We start from the raw sequence: 19,030 nt of genomic DNA on the forward strand, positions 1-19,030 counted from the left end.
AAGGTACTAACAAAGAAATAATTATAAGAGAAACGAATAATCTGACATTTCATATATAAATTTGCAGCTTTTTATGAAATCCTTTGTCAAATTCTTAATCTGAAACCGGAAGTTACAGTTTTAGTTTACCACTTGTTTCAAACGAGTTACTTTTTGGGGGGAATATTTTACGACTTTGGCAGTCGAAATATCATATTGTACCATGTAGATGAATTTCAATTAAGGCAGGAGAGGTACTATCTTGGCACTTCCTGGAGGGACTGAGGAAAGCCGCTAAAACCAATCAGCATACCTGGTGCCCCGGCCGTGATTCGAACCTATCACTCCAGTATCACGATTTCAGTTTTATTACTTTTTGCGGAATATTTTACGACGCTGGCAGTCGCTAGAATATGATGTACCACATAGATGAATTTAAAGGAAGCCAGGAGCCTGGAATTTCCTTGAGAAACTGAGGAAAACCACAAAGACAGCAGTCAGCAAATCCAACGTCCCATCCGAGATTCGAACCTAGCACTCTAGAACACGAGCCTAGAGCGCCTAGAGCTCTACCGCTATACAAAGCCAGTGCCAAAATGAACGTTAGGTGTGGTGGTTTCAACACACAGTTTTTATATTGAATCCGTTTCCTAATAAGACATTTATTTCCATGAACAGCACCAATGGTTCATGAACCAGTTTGACCATGTGTGCTACATCTAAGTCTGTTTCACAATTCCAGCGCTTCATATACCTAATGTCAATTGTGCATAGCGTGAGGTCAAAAAGGAGTACTAATTTCTGTTTGCATGTTGCAGAACTTAGCCTGCATGCACAACTGAACAGACTGCTACTTTTGCAACTTACATTTGGATATATCATCCGCAAACCATATCACAGACGTAAATGCATCTCTCACTAAATATTGTTGGAGAGTATGACCTCACTTCCAAGTACCAACACATTATTATTCATTTGACTTTAATAATATCCATGTATCAGCAACACTTAATTGTTAAAATGGTCAAATGTAATTATATAAAATTTGTCCCTGTGCTTTTTAATTAAGCTCCACACCACTGAAGATGAGCCAGGGTAGCAGTCTGTATAGCAACTGGCTACAGAGGGGTTGGAGTTAGAGTCCCAGAAGGGTCAAGAATTTTCTCCAAATCGTCCAGATCGGCTCTGGGGTCAACCCAACCTCCTATCTAGTGGGTACTGTGTGCTCTTTCCTGGGGGTAAAGCAGGAGGGGCCTGAAGGTGACCACTCACCCCTAGCTAGTGCCGAGGACCTCCACACACCTTCATGGCATATAATTTGTTGAGCACAGGGACAACTTTACCTTTACCTGCCACTAAAGTTGTCATGGAGTGTACATATAGCTCCACCATTTCTGACCTCAGCACTAGATTGGAGTGGTCATCTTCACGCCCCAGCCACTTTACTCCCCAGTACCCAATGGATAGGAGGCTGGGTTGGCCCCAGAGCAAGTCTGATGCTGTAGAGAAAAATCTCTTACCCTGCTGGGAATCGAACCATGGACACCCAGCCTGTCTATTCTAGCCATCTAATTAATTAAAAACACAAACCTGTAAAATAATATACTAGGGGCAAATATTTTGATTCAGTTTGATTTTCCAGTTTTGTATATAGAAATTTGTAACCTAATGTCATGTTAAATTGGGGATCATCAATGTGAGTTTCGACATAACAGATCGACTACTGATCAAATCTTTTGCATTCGTCAGATATTTGAGAAAAAATGGGAGTACATCAGCTATCTGTAGACTTCAAGAAAGCCTTTGATTCAGTTAGGAGGGAAGCACTGTACAATACTCTTGACAGATTTTGGGATACCCATGAAAGAAGTTTAGCTGATTAAAATGTATTTAAACAAAACTTATACTAAAGTCTCTATAGGCAAACATTTATCTGATCAATTTCCTATCCAGAATGGTCTAAGACAAGGAGATGCTTTCTCGCCACTCCTGTTCAACTTTGCTTTATAATATGCCATTAGGAAGGTCCAGGGAAACCAGGTGGGACTGAAATTAAACGTGACACATCAGCTGTTGGTCTATGCCGATAATGTGAATCTACTGAGTGATAATATAGATACCATAAAGAAAAACATATAAACTTTAACTGATGCAAGTAAGGAGGTTGGTCTAGAATTAAACACAGAGAAAACTAAGTATATGTTGCTGTCTCGTCACCAAAATGCAGGGCAAAATCATGACATAAAGATAGGTAACGTCTGTTTTGAAAATGTGGCACAGTTCAGATATCTGGGAATGACGATAACAAATCAAAACCTGATTCAGAAGGAAATTAACAGGAGATTGAACTCAGGTAATGCTTGCTACCATTCAGTCCAGAACCTTTTGTCTTCTTGTCTGCTGTCCAAAAACATAAAAATTAGAATATACAAAACTATAATTTTGCCTGTGGTTCTGTACAGGTGTGAAACTTTGTCTCTGACATTATGGGAGGAACATAGACTGAAGGTGTTTGAGAACAGGGTGCTGAGAATATTTTGACCAAAGAGGGATGAAGTGACAGCAGGTTCGAGAAAACTGCATAATGAGGAGCTTCATAGCTTGTACTCTTCTCCACGTATAATTAGAATCATCAATTCAAGGAGGATGAGGTAGGCAGGGCATGTAGCACGAATGGGGGACAAAATGAATGCATATAGGATATTGGCGGAAAAGCCATAAGGAGAGAGACCACTGGGAAGACCAAGGCATAGGTAGGTGGAAAATTTTAAAATGGATCTTAGAGAGATGGGATGGTATGGATTGTATTGATCTGGCTCAGGATAGGGACCAGTGCAGGGCTCTTGTGAACATGGTAATGAACCTTCGGGATCCATAAAATGCTAGGAAATTCTTGAGTAGCTGCACATATGGCTTCTCCTCAAGAGGGGCTCAGCTCCGTAAGTAAGTAAGTAAGTAAGTATGTCATGTTACATTTATTACGGGACATAGCTAAGAATTTCATGGGTGAACTCTCACAAAGCACAAGCCTCTCACCATTCTCATCTTAAGTTGCTGTGTTCTGTCTATGGACTGTCGGAACTGGGGAATCTCTGGATTTATAGATGTTACTCATTGATGCTAGAACCGTTTTAAAATTGGTGAGATGAACTAGTATGGTTCTAGAAATATAGTCATAGGTTACTGAATTTTCTAAGTACCTAGCGGAATTATTCTGTACTTCTCAGACTATATTTATTATGTAATTATTATGTATTAATTGAAGACACATTCTCTAAGATCATGTACTTTCTTCATAGTGTGCAGGAAACCATATTTCACAGAGCTATGGTAGGTTAGTGCAGGAAAAACGAATGCCAACTTAGATGGCAAATTCATGAATTTCTGTGTACCATGAAGAGAGCAACTTAAATTCCTGACAGCACAATAATGCTGGATTGCTTACAACCCAATAACTTCAACAGATATGGAATTTATTCAAAATTTGGTAATTTTCTATTCTTTTAGCATAATTTTGTCTTTTATGGAACACTGGATAAAAAGTCACAATCTCTTTTCTTCCCTCTGCTTCCTTGCTTTCAAAATGACACGAGTTGCAATGCCATTTTCAGGTTGTGAACACTTATGGTTTTTTTTTCTTTATTGATATAATCCTGTAAAGATGCATTTATGGAGATTTGCCCTGGAAACAATTCAAGCCCAACAGTTCTGAAACATGATGAGTACAGACCTGTTAATTTTACTGCAATTTTTCTCAAAAGAATATTTTCAGGGGCTTATGAAATTAATCAGCATGAAATTTATCTTCTTTGGCCCCACCCACAAATGCAAGATGCTATTTTTTAAAAAAGCATTTCAGCCACAAATCATGAATTCAACATTCAGATGACAATTATTTTAAAACGCACTTCCAACATTTACCTGCTGCTACAACAGAACGTGACATTAGCAACTGGTGGAAAGTAAAGGGCAAATATTTACAAATCTGGGTAGAACAATTTAGACATCTTTGTAAATAATATCCAGAGCACAAATTACAGAAACATTACTTACATCACTGAAGTCCTGTATATTGGGTGCAAAATACAAAAAGACACAGAAGTAGTAGGAATAAGAAATTTAAACCATTTTCTGTCCCTACACAGTTTGAGAAAGCAAGAAATACTGACACTCATGGGAAACTTCAGGGATAATACTGTAGATCAAGAAACTGCTATATGAAGTGAAGGATGGGAAGATTTTGTAGAATTGGTGAAGAAAAGTGGCATTGGATTCCGAGGCCAGTACAGGGCATTAAGGAGATCTTGCACGTTCCAATGTGCATCAAGAATCATCAACAACTATGCCTATATTCATCAGTGTGGTGAATCTTGTAAGAAGGCACTACATTTTGCACAAAGTTAAAATTAAAACGTTCCTCACATACTATACAGTTACATAACTGTAACTTCATATTACTTGCACAGCGTGCTCTGGGGAGTGTGAACAAGCCAGGGACTCGTAAACACAGCGAGATGGACGAAACATTCTGCAATCAGCACGAAAATAAAGATGACACATGTCACAAACTGGACTTTATTCCATGTAAAGTTAATAGAAATTGAGTTACCTCTGAGGTATTAACATTATTGCGAAGTCTGAAACTACCAGAAAAATTAATTAGTAAGCAGACACACAGAATGAACAGTTCAGTTTTGTGCACTTGCGGAGCAACAGCGATGACAACTTTAATTACTATTGCAGTTCATGACCTGAAATCTAACTAATTTTAAATACTGAATGTCCATAGCCAGCAGAAGTTCACTCTGCAGTTCAGATGTCTCTATAAACTTTTTCAGAGAGTGAGACCAAAGCCCAGTCAAACAACAACAAAAATATAGTATATGACTGGCATGTTACAGTAGGCACAAGGAAGTTTTGAGAACTCTTTTAATGTGCACATGTGACACCGTGTGGTTTGGTAGACAAGTACCTACACTTCAGAGGACTTGCTGCTTCCATCTTCTGTCCTGTAGACAGAGATAATAGGTTCTTACAAAATGCTGGTACTTATATACCAAAATACATTGTGTCACATCACAGAGGACATATATTCATAGTTACCACTGTGAGAACCCCAAATGTAATGGTGTAATTGAAATATATAAATTCCATAACCCCCCAAAAAATGTTCTTGGAACAAAAAACTATGGATTTAATTGAGAGCGAATGTGATCACTGCATATTAAATTATGTATTAAAGGGATAACTCGGAGCCATCAACACAACAACAGTTGATCATAAACCAATATTAAAATGTTTAATATTCAGTTATTTTTATTTACATCCCACTATACGTTTTGATCTGCAGAGCATCACCAGGTTGTCTAATAGATAATTAAGTGACATATATATTTGTAGACCACCTGATGATGATGATGATGATGATCCCTGCAGACTGAAACATGTAGTGGGATGTAAATAAAAATAACCAAATATTAAAACATTTTAATATCAGTTTATAATCAACTGCTGTGTTGATGGCTCCCAGTTATGCCTTCAATACACGATACACAACAGGATGCAAAAAATAGAGATATTAAATCATTATTCTGCATATGAAGAACACTTTTTTCACATTACACATCATCACTCAGTCATTGGATATACCCAGAATTACCTCAAGCTCTAAATAGTTTCTTTACATGTATTTATATATGCTTCCAAATTCTTTATTGCAAAGCCATGGACTCATCAACATTATGAGTGAAGTCACTTATCAAATACCATGTTATCACCACAATAGCAATTTACTGACATGCACAGTTTGAATACATCGACATCTCATTCAATTGGCAATTTCCAAGCAATTGTTTCATTAATACACTCATCTTAAAAACTGTGAAATAAGACATACATACACTGGGGATCAATAAACCGCCTTCCCCTAGGTTGTCTGGAGTCCTCTCCTCCATATCCAAACCACCCTCCTCTGTTCACATGACCCAGCCTTATTACTCCATTCTCAAAGATGAATGAAGTGTGTTCCTCCAGAATGCAGGAGACTAAAAAAGTCTCAGCCCAAAGGCCATAAACAGAACAAACCATGATGGGGTTTCTTCTTCTTTTCCTCATATCCAGTACAATACTGCTGTGATGCTGACAGACAGGACCAAACTGAGACACACATGACGCTGTGCAGCGGCTTCACAAGGCCATCATCAGCAAGCAACAGGATGGGGCGAGTCACGGAATATATGGTTTTTGCTGAAAGGGACTGAGGAACTTATCAGGACAGCTGCTGAATCATAAGTTACTTACTAATTTGCAGTAAAAGCACAAACTGTGTTTAAGTAAACCAAAGCAAAGGTATCTTATCTGTGACAGCAGATCGTTCAATATGACTCATCAATTTATGGAAATTGCAAATATTAAGAAAACAGGTCCTTTCATTATTTTCTGTTTAAAGTCTGACTGCCTCGTGTTATTAGTCAGTGTGGATATATGAATACAGAGCCTGTTTTGTTGTAATAAATGAAGTTACTGATTCAAACTGGCAATCTCATAGATTATACGCCTGCAAAATGTGCCAGTTACTGACACCTGCTGATAAAACCACATTCTGGCTCCAAACCAAGAAGGTAAACTGTAAGCATGTGATGTGAAAAGAAGCAGCTCAGGATCACGTCCATTACTGGACTTCTGCACCAATGCCACTGAAGCTGTAGGATCTGCTATGAATGTTAGCCAGTTCTTACTCAATGTGTGCAAACAAGCATGACTTCCAAACACACAGTTTTTGTTATCGCTATTAACAGTATTCCCAAACAAACAAGTAAGTACAAGTACAAGTTGAGTAAGGAGTAAGGTCTGCATGTTTTTCTTCAGTCCCAGTGTAACAAACAACATTACAAAGAAATGTACTTGGAGTATGAACATGTTACATTGGTGTTACAGTTCGTTTACTGTAGACATCATCTGCTGTTGCAACGTGTAGGCTTATAAGCAATTTCTACTTTGCATTTCACTCCATATACACTTCATTAAGAACATCCCCCATACAGCAATCTGCTGTATGATAAGCATTTTTTAGAACAATCCTACAAGCCTGCCTTCAGCTTCAAGTAAACTGAACTGAAACAAACTAAAATTAGGCTGATATTTACAGTAATGCTAACATAATTTTGGAGGTAAAACATGTAGCTGTGTAGATACAGAGTGACCATTATGAGTTCATCTTATGCACCAAAAAATGCAGCTCTTCCTATATTACTGCAATCAAAATAATAATTTTTATCATACTACTGGCATTTTCCATAACTGAATATCTTTCTGTCAGTTTGTGAGCCCTTTCTGCTTGAATTTTTTGACTAAAACCAGCAGTAAATGCTTTCTTCTTGAACCCACCTAAGGCAACCATCAAAGTACATGCTGCCAACAGCCTCAAACGGTTCATGCCTTGCAGCTCTGAAGACAGGGTACAGCAAATTCAAACACAGAACTCAACACTGCAGACATGAGAACAGTAACATCATTTTGTAAGTGAACAACATACAGTCTGAAGCAAATATTCACTTCCAAATACTGCACAGCATATTTTCCCAAACTACAGATATTAGTTCAAATTATACATGCAGCTGTAACCATTAAGAAACTGTAGTCTCTATCAAATCTACATTCTGACTGAAACAAGCTTCAGTTAAACAAATAGTTATTTCCAACTGATTATCCCTATTACTTTGTGCCTTGCTCGTGTGAGACACATCAGCCAGCTGGCCTGTGATAGTACCTACAACTTGGCTTTACAGTACTAGCAAGGCCTCTCAACGAACATCACAAAAGCACCAACAAATTAAAGCACAGAGACAATAAATATTCATTCAAATAAACCTTCTGGAACACAGGTCGTTCACACCAAAAAAGTCTGGAATCTTGCACCTTCTTTCCATCAACATGTTCTATATTATGCCTACTGCACGGCATGTGAATTGTTACTGTGATCTGCCCCACACAATTCAAAACAGGAAACAAACTAATACAGTAAATAAAGAATGTTATTACAAAATCTTACAGGAACCCTTTTCATATTGTTCTACAATTATTGAAAGGTGCATGGCAAAAGAAAATATACACAGAGAATTAAAATTAATACAATCAAAATTATACATCTCATTAGTTTACACGTATCATCATAGTTAAAATAAAACAAGCTAACTATCAAAATATGATTTTGCATAACTGGAAAGAGCAAAGACTTTGTTATTAAACAGCTCATCCAATAACCATGATACAGCAAAGTCAGACCCTTCGTCCATAAAAAGTATACTTAAAAAACAAGACGACACATTATAAACCTTTTCTTTTCCAAAAAAATAAGCATCTTGAAGTGGAAAACCAAGATATACTTTCTGCTCCACTTAGAATTTTTACGGTGGCAACTTACCACACAGAGGCATATCATGTTCATCCGTGATCTGGTTGCATGCAGTTTTCATCGTGCTCAAGCACTGTGTATATAAATTATAGTATTTTAATGTGGTTACATGAGTACAGTGCTTGCAATGACCTGATATTGTGCACAAACATGTGTCTATATTAACCATTTAATGCCCAGTTGTTCTTATGTGTACCACCTTAATATACTAAAGTTCTCCAGTCTGTCAACAGAGATCATCTACATGTTCTGTATGGTTTTCACAATAAACAGTGATTGTTATCCTAGAACCATGAACCGGCTGAACTTTGTAGTGGACACTAATATGTTTCCTCCGAGGTGCCAACTGAATTTCTATGTTACTTAGAAGAAATTCAGTCTTTAAGGGTTAAGTGACAATTTCTTCAAAACTGGTAACATGAATGAAGTCTTCACCAATTACCATGCTAAGCAAAGCCATTCTTTTAACTACACAAACCTGAAGATTACCTGGACAGCCCTCTGTACTGGCCCAAACACGGGCGTCAAACTCTTACGGTTCACTGCATATCACGGAAGGATTTTAGAAGTGCTAATAATAATAATAATGTATATACATCGTTCATAAGCTACAGTTAGTTCATTTCACCAAAAGGAAATATTACACAAGAATCTAATAATAAACTGTCAGCTCTAATAGCAATTAGCTAAGTGCAAGACTATATAAGTGGCACATCACAATCTTACAAACTATGCTCAAAATAATCCACCTGCATAACTCATGCATAACTCTGTCTTTCTGCACAGTCAGAGCACAAAGATATATATATATACAGCTTTCAAATGCAACCTTTGCAATTTTGCACCTTCATCGGTCTTGGTGTTTGTTTTACTGCAAATGCAAATATGCTTTGAAAGAGACACGATCAAAAGATACATAAAGCAACTGCTGAGTCAATCATTTTTATCAACTTAATGGCAAACTCAGCCAAGAGTGTTCAGTTCGTCAAACTCTGGTCAAGAGTCACGACATGAACACCTCTCCTGTATGCATGCTGTGATAATACTGAGTCAGAACTTCCAAAAAATTCATCTACATACTGTGTACGCCATAATAATGGCAATATGCAAGTTTACACTCCCTCCCTCCTTCACACTTTCTATAGGTTTCTGTTAAATGCAAAAACAAATCTTGATCCCACAATCATACCAAGCCGGGTGAGAATCAATGGAGAATACCTAGATATCACAACAGTACGATTCATGGTCAGCAACTAACCATATGGCCACTTAACACATGTAAGGTCTTCCTTCCCAAAATGTAATTAATCCCTTTAATTTTGTAACCATACAGGTAAAACTACATTTATGCAGCATGTATTAAAGTATCAAAGTCTTGCTTTGTTGTGAGGGATGTAGTTCTGAAAATCTTATTATTCTTGTGGAATTAATTTTTACGAGGATCTAAAGAATGCTAAATCCCAGCATGATAATGCCATCTCACAACATTGGTCAGACTCGTCGACCAATTCCAACACGTTCCACTTACAGTTATGAGTGATGTAGTGTCCCTTACTAAGCATGGTATGGAGCAACATAAGTGGCTGGGAATAATCCTGTACGGGCACCAATTTCTCCATGCCACCAATTCTGATCCATGCGTTCCTTTACTGTTATAACATCACCTCGTCGGAACTCCAGCTCCCCAGGCTCCTGCGGCGTGAAGTCATACAGGGCCTGCACTAGGCACTGAAAAGTTCAAAGCAATAGCACATTTAGACGCGCTTACAATGCAGCAGCCTAACTAAAAAGCCACTCTCGTACCATCTCTCTCCCAGAAGATGGTGTCAACAGATGATCCAACAATGTTTCTTGAATTCGTAGAGGTGAAGGGTAAGTAAAGTTGCCCCTGTGTTTAGCACCACACACTGAAAATGTATGGGGGGAGCAGAGGTGTGCCACCACTCTTGACCTCAGCATCAGATTGAGGTGAGTGGTCAGTTTCACACCTCAGTCGCTTTGCCCCCACAGAAAAGTCCCAAGTACCCAGTGGACAGGAGGCTGGGTCAGCCCCACACCTGGTCTGGATGCTACAGAGAACAGTAAAAGATGGCCTCTGCTAGGAGTTGAACCATGGCCATCCAGCCTGGTAGCCCATTGCCCATCCTCTCAAATTCATAACTATACATAAAATTACAATGACATTCACTGCAGATGAATCACAGTGAAAGGAAAAAGTTATACATGTCACAGCTCCTGTCAGTCTTCAAGGCTGACACACACTCACTAAAATGCAGAAGAAATCTCAGTACAGTGAAACCACTTTACGGTTTCTCTGGGGACCAGCCATGGAAAAACCTTGACGTAGGAAATTCAAAACTGACACTGACTGACTTGAGGGAATTTAAACTGAACGTCAAATGGCGTGTAAAGTTGCCCATGTGCTTAGTTAATTAAGCATCAAGTCACAAAGACATGTTGCGAAGTGGAGGTTTAGCTCCATCATTGATGACTTTAGCACTAAATGGAGGTAAGCGGTCAGCTCCACAACCTGGCTGCTGTACCACTGGTGAAAAAGTCCCCAGTACCCACTAGATAGGAGGCCGGGAGGGCCTGAGAGCTGGTCTAGACGCTGTGAAGAACAGAAAAGGGGGGGAAACCTTAAATCAAGGAACATTAAACAGGGGTTCCAATGCACATGAAAAACCAGTCATGTTTCCTTATGTTAGTATAAAGTGTACAAAACAGTTCAAGAGTTGAGCACACACAAAATTAACTGTATGATCTTGCAGTCATGTCAGCAAATTGTGACCATCAGTCATCAGAATCCAATTTGTCTAAATATTGGCTGAAGTGTGACCAACTTTCATCTCAACCTCTGCTTCCATGACTCTTGTTTTAACCACTGCTACTGCTGTTGACTTTCATGTCCCTCAGTGTGTTTTTGTGGTTTAAGTATATGTACTGCTTTATACTGAAATGCTGGGAGTTGTCATCTATGGCTGGTAAGGGACAGCAAGGGAATAGTGAGCAAAAAGCGACTATCTTGTATATTGTTTTGTACACTTTTAAGACTTGTTGACATGTAGTGTTTTGGCTGTTCTCAATTGAATTGTCCACTTGTGGACACACGACAAGGCCACTCATCTGCATTCAGAACCTTGTCACCTGAACACATATCCTACTGCCGAGTCTCACCTCTTCAGGGACCATATCTCTCAGTTTCACATCCTGCGACCTGGAAACTGAGGCTGTCCGATGATACTCCACTAATTCATTCAAACTGTTAAATTTAACAACCCAAAGGAAGAATTTTCCTTGTGCATCACGGAGCACTTTAAAATGTTGCACACCGTCCGAGCATCTGGAAAGGAGAAAAGACTCAACTGAGCTATGCAATGCAAGACAAAGAAACCACACATATGATGAATTCAGGCTCACAAAATTCTAGTGACTGTGTACTTCTAACCTGCAAACACACACACAGATAATATATAAAAGGCACAAAAATGGGTAGGAACAGCAGAATGGACACATGACATTTGCTCAGCAGAATTTAGAATTTGAGTTCACTTTGCTGCTTGGTTTGAATGTTAAAAGCAAGTTACAGCACAGACTAAAATAAATGTTAATAAACATTCACTCACTCAAGGAGCTGAGCCCTCCTTGAGAAGCCGCTAACTGTGGAGCTGCTCAAGAATCTTCCAGCATTTTACAGAATCCAAACGTTCATTGTTATCATCACAAGAGCCCTCCACTGGTCTCTGTCCTTTGCCAGATCAATCCAATCCATATAATCCAGTCCTACCACTCTAAGATCCATTTTAATATTGTACACCCACCTATGTCTTGGTCTTCTTAGTGGTCTCTTTCCTTCTGGCTTTCCCACGAATATCATATATGCATTCCTCTTCGGCCCCATTCGTGCTACTTGCCCTGCCCATCTTATCATCACTGACTTGATCATTCTAATTATACTTTGAGACATGTACAAGTTATGAAGCTCCTCATTATGCAGATTTCTCCAACCTCCTGTCACTTCATCCCTCTTCGGCCCAAATATTCTCAACACCGTTCTCAAACGCCCTGTCTGTTCCTCCCCTAATATCAAAGGCTAAGTTCCATACCCATACAGAACCACAAGGAAAATTATAGTTTTGAATATTCTGATTTTTATGTTTCTAGACAGCAGATGAGAAGACAAAAGTTTCTGAACTGAATGGTAGCAAGAATTATCTGAATTCAATCTCCTCTTAACTTCCTCCTGAATCTGGTTTCCATTTGTTATAGTCATTTCAAAATATCTGAACTGTGCCACATTTTCAAAACATCTGTTAGCTATCTTTATGTCATGATTTTGCCCTGCATCATTCATCCAAAGAATCTGTTCAGGTCTGAGGCTTCTCGTGATCTTTCATAACAAGTTTATGTTTTACACTGAGGAGTTGTTAGCCTGATGCCCAACCCCCAAGCTCAAGGAGCACCCTTTGTTGGCTGTCCACCACTGCTTACTCAATATATTTGCAGCTACCCTCCATATGGAGGCCGTCTCCTCCATCCACAACCTGAGGATGCGCCATGCCATGGTGACCCACTTGACATGGGTGTTAATACACAAGTAAAGAGGCCCATAGGGTTGTGAGATGTTCAGGTTCCCACATTTTCTAGACAATCAGCTCACAGATGGCAGCAAGGTTGTCAGCCCTACGCGCCGACTGCCCTTTACCCCCAAGAATATTTCAAGAATATTCCTGGTACTCACTTCTGCTGAGTCGACCCCAGGGCCATAGTGCAGCTGGGAGAATTAGGACAATTGAAAAATATCCAGTGACCTCATCGGGACTTGAACCCGCGACCTTCTGGCTTGTAGCATAGTGCCTCAACCAACTACGCTACCACGTGCCCCTGGGGTTAATACACATGGCAACAATTAATTACCCAGTAATATGGTTCCATTTTTAATGTTTAAAAAATTACAGTACAATCATACTTAAAGACTACAAACAAGGTCCTTTGATCCTGGGCTGAGTGTGACATCTTTGCTCTCGACATATCCTCACATCTATACTAGAAATTTGAGTTTAATTTTGTCACACTAAAATGTAATTTTTCACACAAATAAAATTGTAGGTTGTAGGGGGAGGCTTTGAGGATGTGAAAGGGTTTTAGAGAATACCTGAGCTGTAATAAAGGCCTGTAAGGTGACTCACTAAATTATAATACTTCTTGTACTCAGCTGTACCTCTCCAATGGTACCATCTGATTAGAAGGTAATACAACAATCATAGATTAAAATACTAAACAAAGAGATGATTTCCATCGTTTGTTAGGTTTAGACAAAACACAAACTTGTCAATAAGTTTGGAAGCAGAATCCTTCATAGCAATGCATGCTAAAGAAGCCTACATACACAGTCACTGAATTGTCTCGAGCTGTGCAACAGCCACTTACTTTACAGAAAGAGAAAAGTCTCCAGGTGAACTCTCGCTAACTCGTATTAGGAACGCTCCATCATGCTTGTTCAACAGCAGCTTCTCAGCATCCGCTCTTGTAATTCTACCATAATACCAACTGAAACAAACAGAGTAGCATCAAGAGAGTGCTATGGTTCTGGGACATAACTCCATCTAAGCGGTCTACTGAAATTCAACATCTTAGGGGAACATGTCACCTCCATCTTCAGGGTCTGAGTAATAAAGCCACACACACCAGCAGGAAGCAGGCAGAAAGCTGAGCCTTCCTCTCTTAAAAATATTTTACTTCTTCTGCTAAACGACTTCCGGCACTCATAATTTAAACCTTCGCTTCTGAACATAAACTTACTTCTCCTGTACAAAATACATAAATGTTTATTATGCAGTACTTACTCATGACTCTTCATTTCTATGTAGTTACTAGGTATCAAACCTTCTCTACCATCTAACTCAGCTCTATACCAATTCATATCATCTTCCATGTTTAAGATCTGTCAGAAACAAAGATGCAGGAGTAAGTGAAAATTAATCTACTTTGGTCACACAATAACATCTCTTCTAAGCTGTAAGCTAATTTCATTACGTCACAGTATATATGAAGGAATAAGGCAGAAATGTATTTTTAACATAACCTACATATGAAAAGCACTAAAAATATTTTTTCACAAACCTTTAGCACCTGATTCTTCCTAAAACTAAGCTCATCATCAGCTGTAGCATTGAAGTCATGTTTCGCAGTTGCCTCCATGTTCAGACCTTTCAATAATACGGTCCTACTTTTTAAGACACTATTATCACTGTCCAAACAAGGTTAGGCCTTCATGAATCAGAGCAGTCCTTGGTTGTTCACCTACAGGCATTAAACCTCTTATTATATTGCTTCAACAATATTATCTACCACATTAAAAGCTCAATAAGTACTTTACGAAGATTAATTACGGTAAAACGACATTTTAAAATAACAACTAATCAATTTTTCACATACTATTTCAAATAAATGTCCACTTCAATCGCAAACCACTTGTACTCACATCCTTTCCTACGTCTATTTCCTTGGTTCTCTCCGGTTGCAGATCAATCCGCCTACGCACAAATACGTTCCATTTTTTGCCTTCTCCTTACATATAAAGTTATAAATTTAACTTAGTATATGTACGGATTTTCTATATTAACGTATAAGGTATGTGACAAAGGCACACGTCCATTACGTTTTTAATGTGAATTCAATACATAGGTCCTTACTATCATTCGCGCAGGCACAATGTCGGTAAAAGGCAGCGTAAAAAAAAAAGGTTTAACAATCGACGATCAGCTAGCGTTCCTTCATTTGCAGTGCATTTGTGGTATGCGGTAGCATAAAAACATATTGAATTTCATATAAATTGCAGCCCCACATGGACAGGACAGTAACTTTGACTTAAAAAGTAACATCTGGTCATGAGCCCCAGCCGGGGCTCGACACCAAGACAGGCAGACTGATTGACCGTCAGTCGCAACATGATTTTGACTTTGACTTGATAAATTGGAGTGCTTTAGCCTTTGAAGGAACAGGAAAAAGGAACTGAATTTCTCATAAAATCAAGTCTTTATGCTCTGAATGAATAGGGATGTTTCTGAAAATACAGATTTTAAACAGTGTAGTATAAATAAATTACAGAGCAATCCTATGAATAATAACAATGTTTATTTCAAACGAGACTCCGAAGGTTTCACACATATTTATACCACGACAAAGTGCAGCTACAAAACATAATACTATTTTTATGCCTTTGCATAAAGGTAAAAACATATTACAAGTGGAGCGGAATAAAGAAAAAATAATAAGGACCCAACGAGAAAGAATGTATTTGGTACAAAATTTGGAATGCACAAGCGCACCAGACTGATTTCTGGGTCTGTTTCTGTTACGACTTTGCTTCGACCATTAACATTTAATTTCCGTTATTTTGACCAGTGACTTAACCCTCTTTGAAAAGAAGTTTCGTTCCGAATAGCATATCGAAATCACAGGCACATTATGCACGCCGGAGATGTATTTCCCTGTCAAAGAACATTAGTAAAGTAAAAAAGTAAAGCTATCCCTCTAACAGACCGCGGAGGCCCATGGGGTTGTGAGATGTTGAGGTTCCCACATTTTCTAGACAATCGGCTCACAGATGGCGGTAAGGTTATCAGCCTTACGCGCCGGCCGCCCTTTACCCCCAAGAGTACCCCTGGTACTCATTTCTGTTAGAGGCTGAGTCGAACCCAGGGTCATAGTGGGGCTGGAAGTATAATGTAAATTGAAAAAATCCGTCTCATCGGGATTCAATCCCGCGACCTTCCGGCTTGTAGCATAGTGCCTCAACCAACTACGCTACAGCGTAATTACTGGTACAATTGTTGCCTTTATACAACAAATGTATACGCTTACTTCACCTCCCAAGAATTATGTAAATGGTTTACCTTATCTGTCATATAATTTTACTAGTGTATTTTAAAAATTGTGCCAGCTTCGTGACTATTTGTGAAAGCCAGAGTGGACTATGGGATACCGAAATATGTAACCATGATTTTCCGTAATGCGTACGTTTATATTTGACAGTACGTGGTGCATATAATGACGATTTTAGTGTCATTGAAATTCTAGATAAATTAAAATAATGGAGATTTTAACAATTTTCCCAAGTTGAGTTTCCAGTCCAGACGCTTACAAGGAATCTCAGTTTAGGGTATTCACGACGTAGGACCATTTTCGACCTGATTTCAATTTTCATTTCATAAAGATAATTGAAGATTTCCAACAGGCGAAATATAACACAGAGTTTGGAATTCCTTTATATAAAATCTGACTTAACAATATTTGGTAGTTTAGGAGCAATGCCGGTCGACTCTCCCGTGAGGGTAAGTTGTGCATTGAGACGCGGTCATGAAACGAAGCAGGCTGGGACGGCCCGGATTCGAATTCGGCCATGCTGATTGTAAGTCTGTACGGCTTGGTGCCCTCTACTGTTGCGATGCGTGTGGCAGTTCTTTTAGTCTCGTACGTTTTCTAAACTCTCGATGTACACACAGACATCTGAGCCACATCAATTCGCACTTCCTTTCTCATCTACAGAGAATGAGGGGCTTTCGTAAACGAGGATCGGTGATACAATTTTACATTCCCTTTCGACTAGATTAGTATCGAAGTACACACACAGTTTTCAATCTGCACTGGAAACAAAAAAAAAAAAATATGGCCCTGGGATCGACTCAGCCTCTAACAGAAATGACTATCAGGAATCTTCCTGGGGGGTAAAGGGCGGCCGGTGCTTAAGGCTTACAACCTTACCGCCATCTGTGAGCCGATTGTCTAGAAAATGTGGGAACCTCGACGTCTCACAACCCTACGGGCCTCCACAGTCTATTACAGGGATAGCTTTACTGAAATCAACTGAATTTTCAGCTTTTCGCCAATTCAGGTTGTCTGAACTGGTGGCATTTCGCTGCTTCCTAAAGGCTTTGTGGAGCTGCCCGTAAAGCAAAACTGAAAGCTGTGTAAATGGAGAAGTCCCATAGGGATTATTTTTAGTGTGCAAGGCCAACTCTAGTTTACGTTATCTGCAGTGCAGAAATGAAGCATGAAGCGCCCTGCTCTCGGCTTTCCTTTCGTTGTTTAGCGTTGTCGCTCGATCTGCGCAAGTTATCATAGTACAGGATAGGATGGGAAGTGATACAGAAGGTCATGGACTCTTTCAATGTAGTATCCAAAATTCGCACTGAATCATGATAGCCGGTATTCGAACCAAATACCTTTCGAATACAAGTCTTGAGCCTTGTGACTTGACTCTCACACAACACTTATGCAGCTGATAAAGTGTCGTTAACAAACTCAAGACTCATACAAGCTACATGTACTTTACACGACGACTGAAATTCAGAATTGCAGTTCCCCCCCCACATAAAGTGTTCTAACGAAAGTGATACTAACTTCTCTGGTTTATGGATAACTGAATCCTACATAAAGTGTGCCGTGAAGTTTTGCCTGAAACGGTAACTTCCATGACAGTCTGAACATCACGGTTTCATTTATGATCACTGCATTAATATTCATGCAGTTCAATTCTTGTACTGCCAGGAACACATGACATCTTGACATAATTTTGTAAGAAACAAAATATATTTGTAGCTACAATACCGAAATTACGCAAGTAGGAAAATGGCCCTTGTGCTGTCTGGGGATTCCCTGAGCTAGGCAACAGCATTCTGCACATGCACTGTGGTGGGGAATACCCGCACTGCTAAATGCCCTGCCCTCTCCTCATTGGCCACGAAGTCGCTGGCTATGTACAAATTAGCCGACATGGCTCTTTGTATGTTGCATAAGTGACACTGTTTCTTGTTGAAGTCAATAGCGAGCCCTGACGGGTCCTAATTTGCTATTGACTGGAGGGCCAACAGTTCGAGTCCTGGCAGAGGCGTTTCACCACCATTGTGTCCAGAACAGAGCACAGGCCCATTCGTTGGATGCCCTTACCTAGCGGTAAAAGTTTAATCTACAAGTTCTTCAACCGTAATCAGGAGAACCCAAGGTTCAGCACCATTAGGACAAAGCCACGATGCTGTGCAGTTTTGTCTCATTCTTGGTATATAAACGATCTGAGCGAGCGAACTAATACAAACACGCCATCATGATGTCAAACACGGATTAGTAGGAACCGAAAGCATTACGGTTAACTGTTACGTCAGGACCGATTTCTGACCTAATTTGCTATGCGTGCATGGAAATAAGCGATCCGCCCATATATTTGAATTGGGTAGATTTCGATGAAATTTCGTATTCGGAGGTCTGCGGTAAAAGTTATCTGACGAATTTCGTTTTCTTCCTCACTGATCCAATAACCGACTATTATTGTAATCTGTCGTATATTTTACTGACTGCAAATCGCACACAATGTAGATCTTGCTATTATCCTCTTAGCAGTCTGTATTGCGACTAGGCTACGGGTTCGATGACCGGGCTTTGACTCCCGGCAGAGGCAAGAGATTTTGCTCTTCCGAGGCCCATAAGCCTCCTATCCAAAGTGGCCGGAGCGTGAAGCTGACCACTTACTTTTATCCATTGTCGAACTCAAAAATATTGAAGCCATAACTCAACTTCCCTATACGTCTTCATGGCGTGGAAAATTTCAACTTTGTCATGTGTTGTGGTTACAAGATAAGA

The 19,030-nt window shown here is 39.4% G+C and overlaps 1 protein-coding gene across 3 annotated transcripts; it reads right to left on the reverse strand.

Annotated features, from left to right (window-relative positions):
- Positions 1–4,538: 4,538 nt before the first annotated feature.
- On the reverse strand, positions 4,539–15,089 carry LOC111861232 (protein enhancer of sevenless 2B). 3 transcript variants are annotated; one of them, XM_023845634.2, is made up of 6 exons: positions 14,877–15,089; positions 14,516–14,695; positions 14,239–14,336; positions 13,823–13,942; positions 11,570–11,735; positions 4,539–10,120 (listed from the first exon to the last, which is right to left on the reverse strand). In XM_023845634.2, the coding sequence occupies exons 2-6, from the start codon at positions 14,591–14,593 to the stop codon at positions 9,947–9,949; spliced, it is 636 nt and encodes a 211-aa protein (XP_023701402.1). In that variant the 5' UTR covers positions 14,594–14,695; positions 14,877–15,089; the 3' UTR covers positions 4,539–9,946. The 3 variants fall into 3 exon arrangements, with proteins under 3 accessions (XP_023701402.1, XP_023701401.1, XP_023701400.1); XM_023845633.2 differs by having other exon boundaries at positions 14,831–15,089; XM_023845632.2 differs by having other exon boundaries at positions 14,516–15,089.
- Positions 15,090–19,030: the final 3,941 nt, after the last annotated feature.

This window comes from Cryptotermes secundus, unplaced genomic scaffold (assembly GCF_002891405.2).
Source record: "Cryptotermes secundus unplaced genomic scaffold, Csec_1.0 scaffold2516, whole genome shotgun sequence".
Lineage (NCBI taxonomy): Eukaryota > Metazoa > Arthropoda > Insecta > Blattodea > Kalotermitidae > Cryptotermes > Cryptotermes secundus.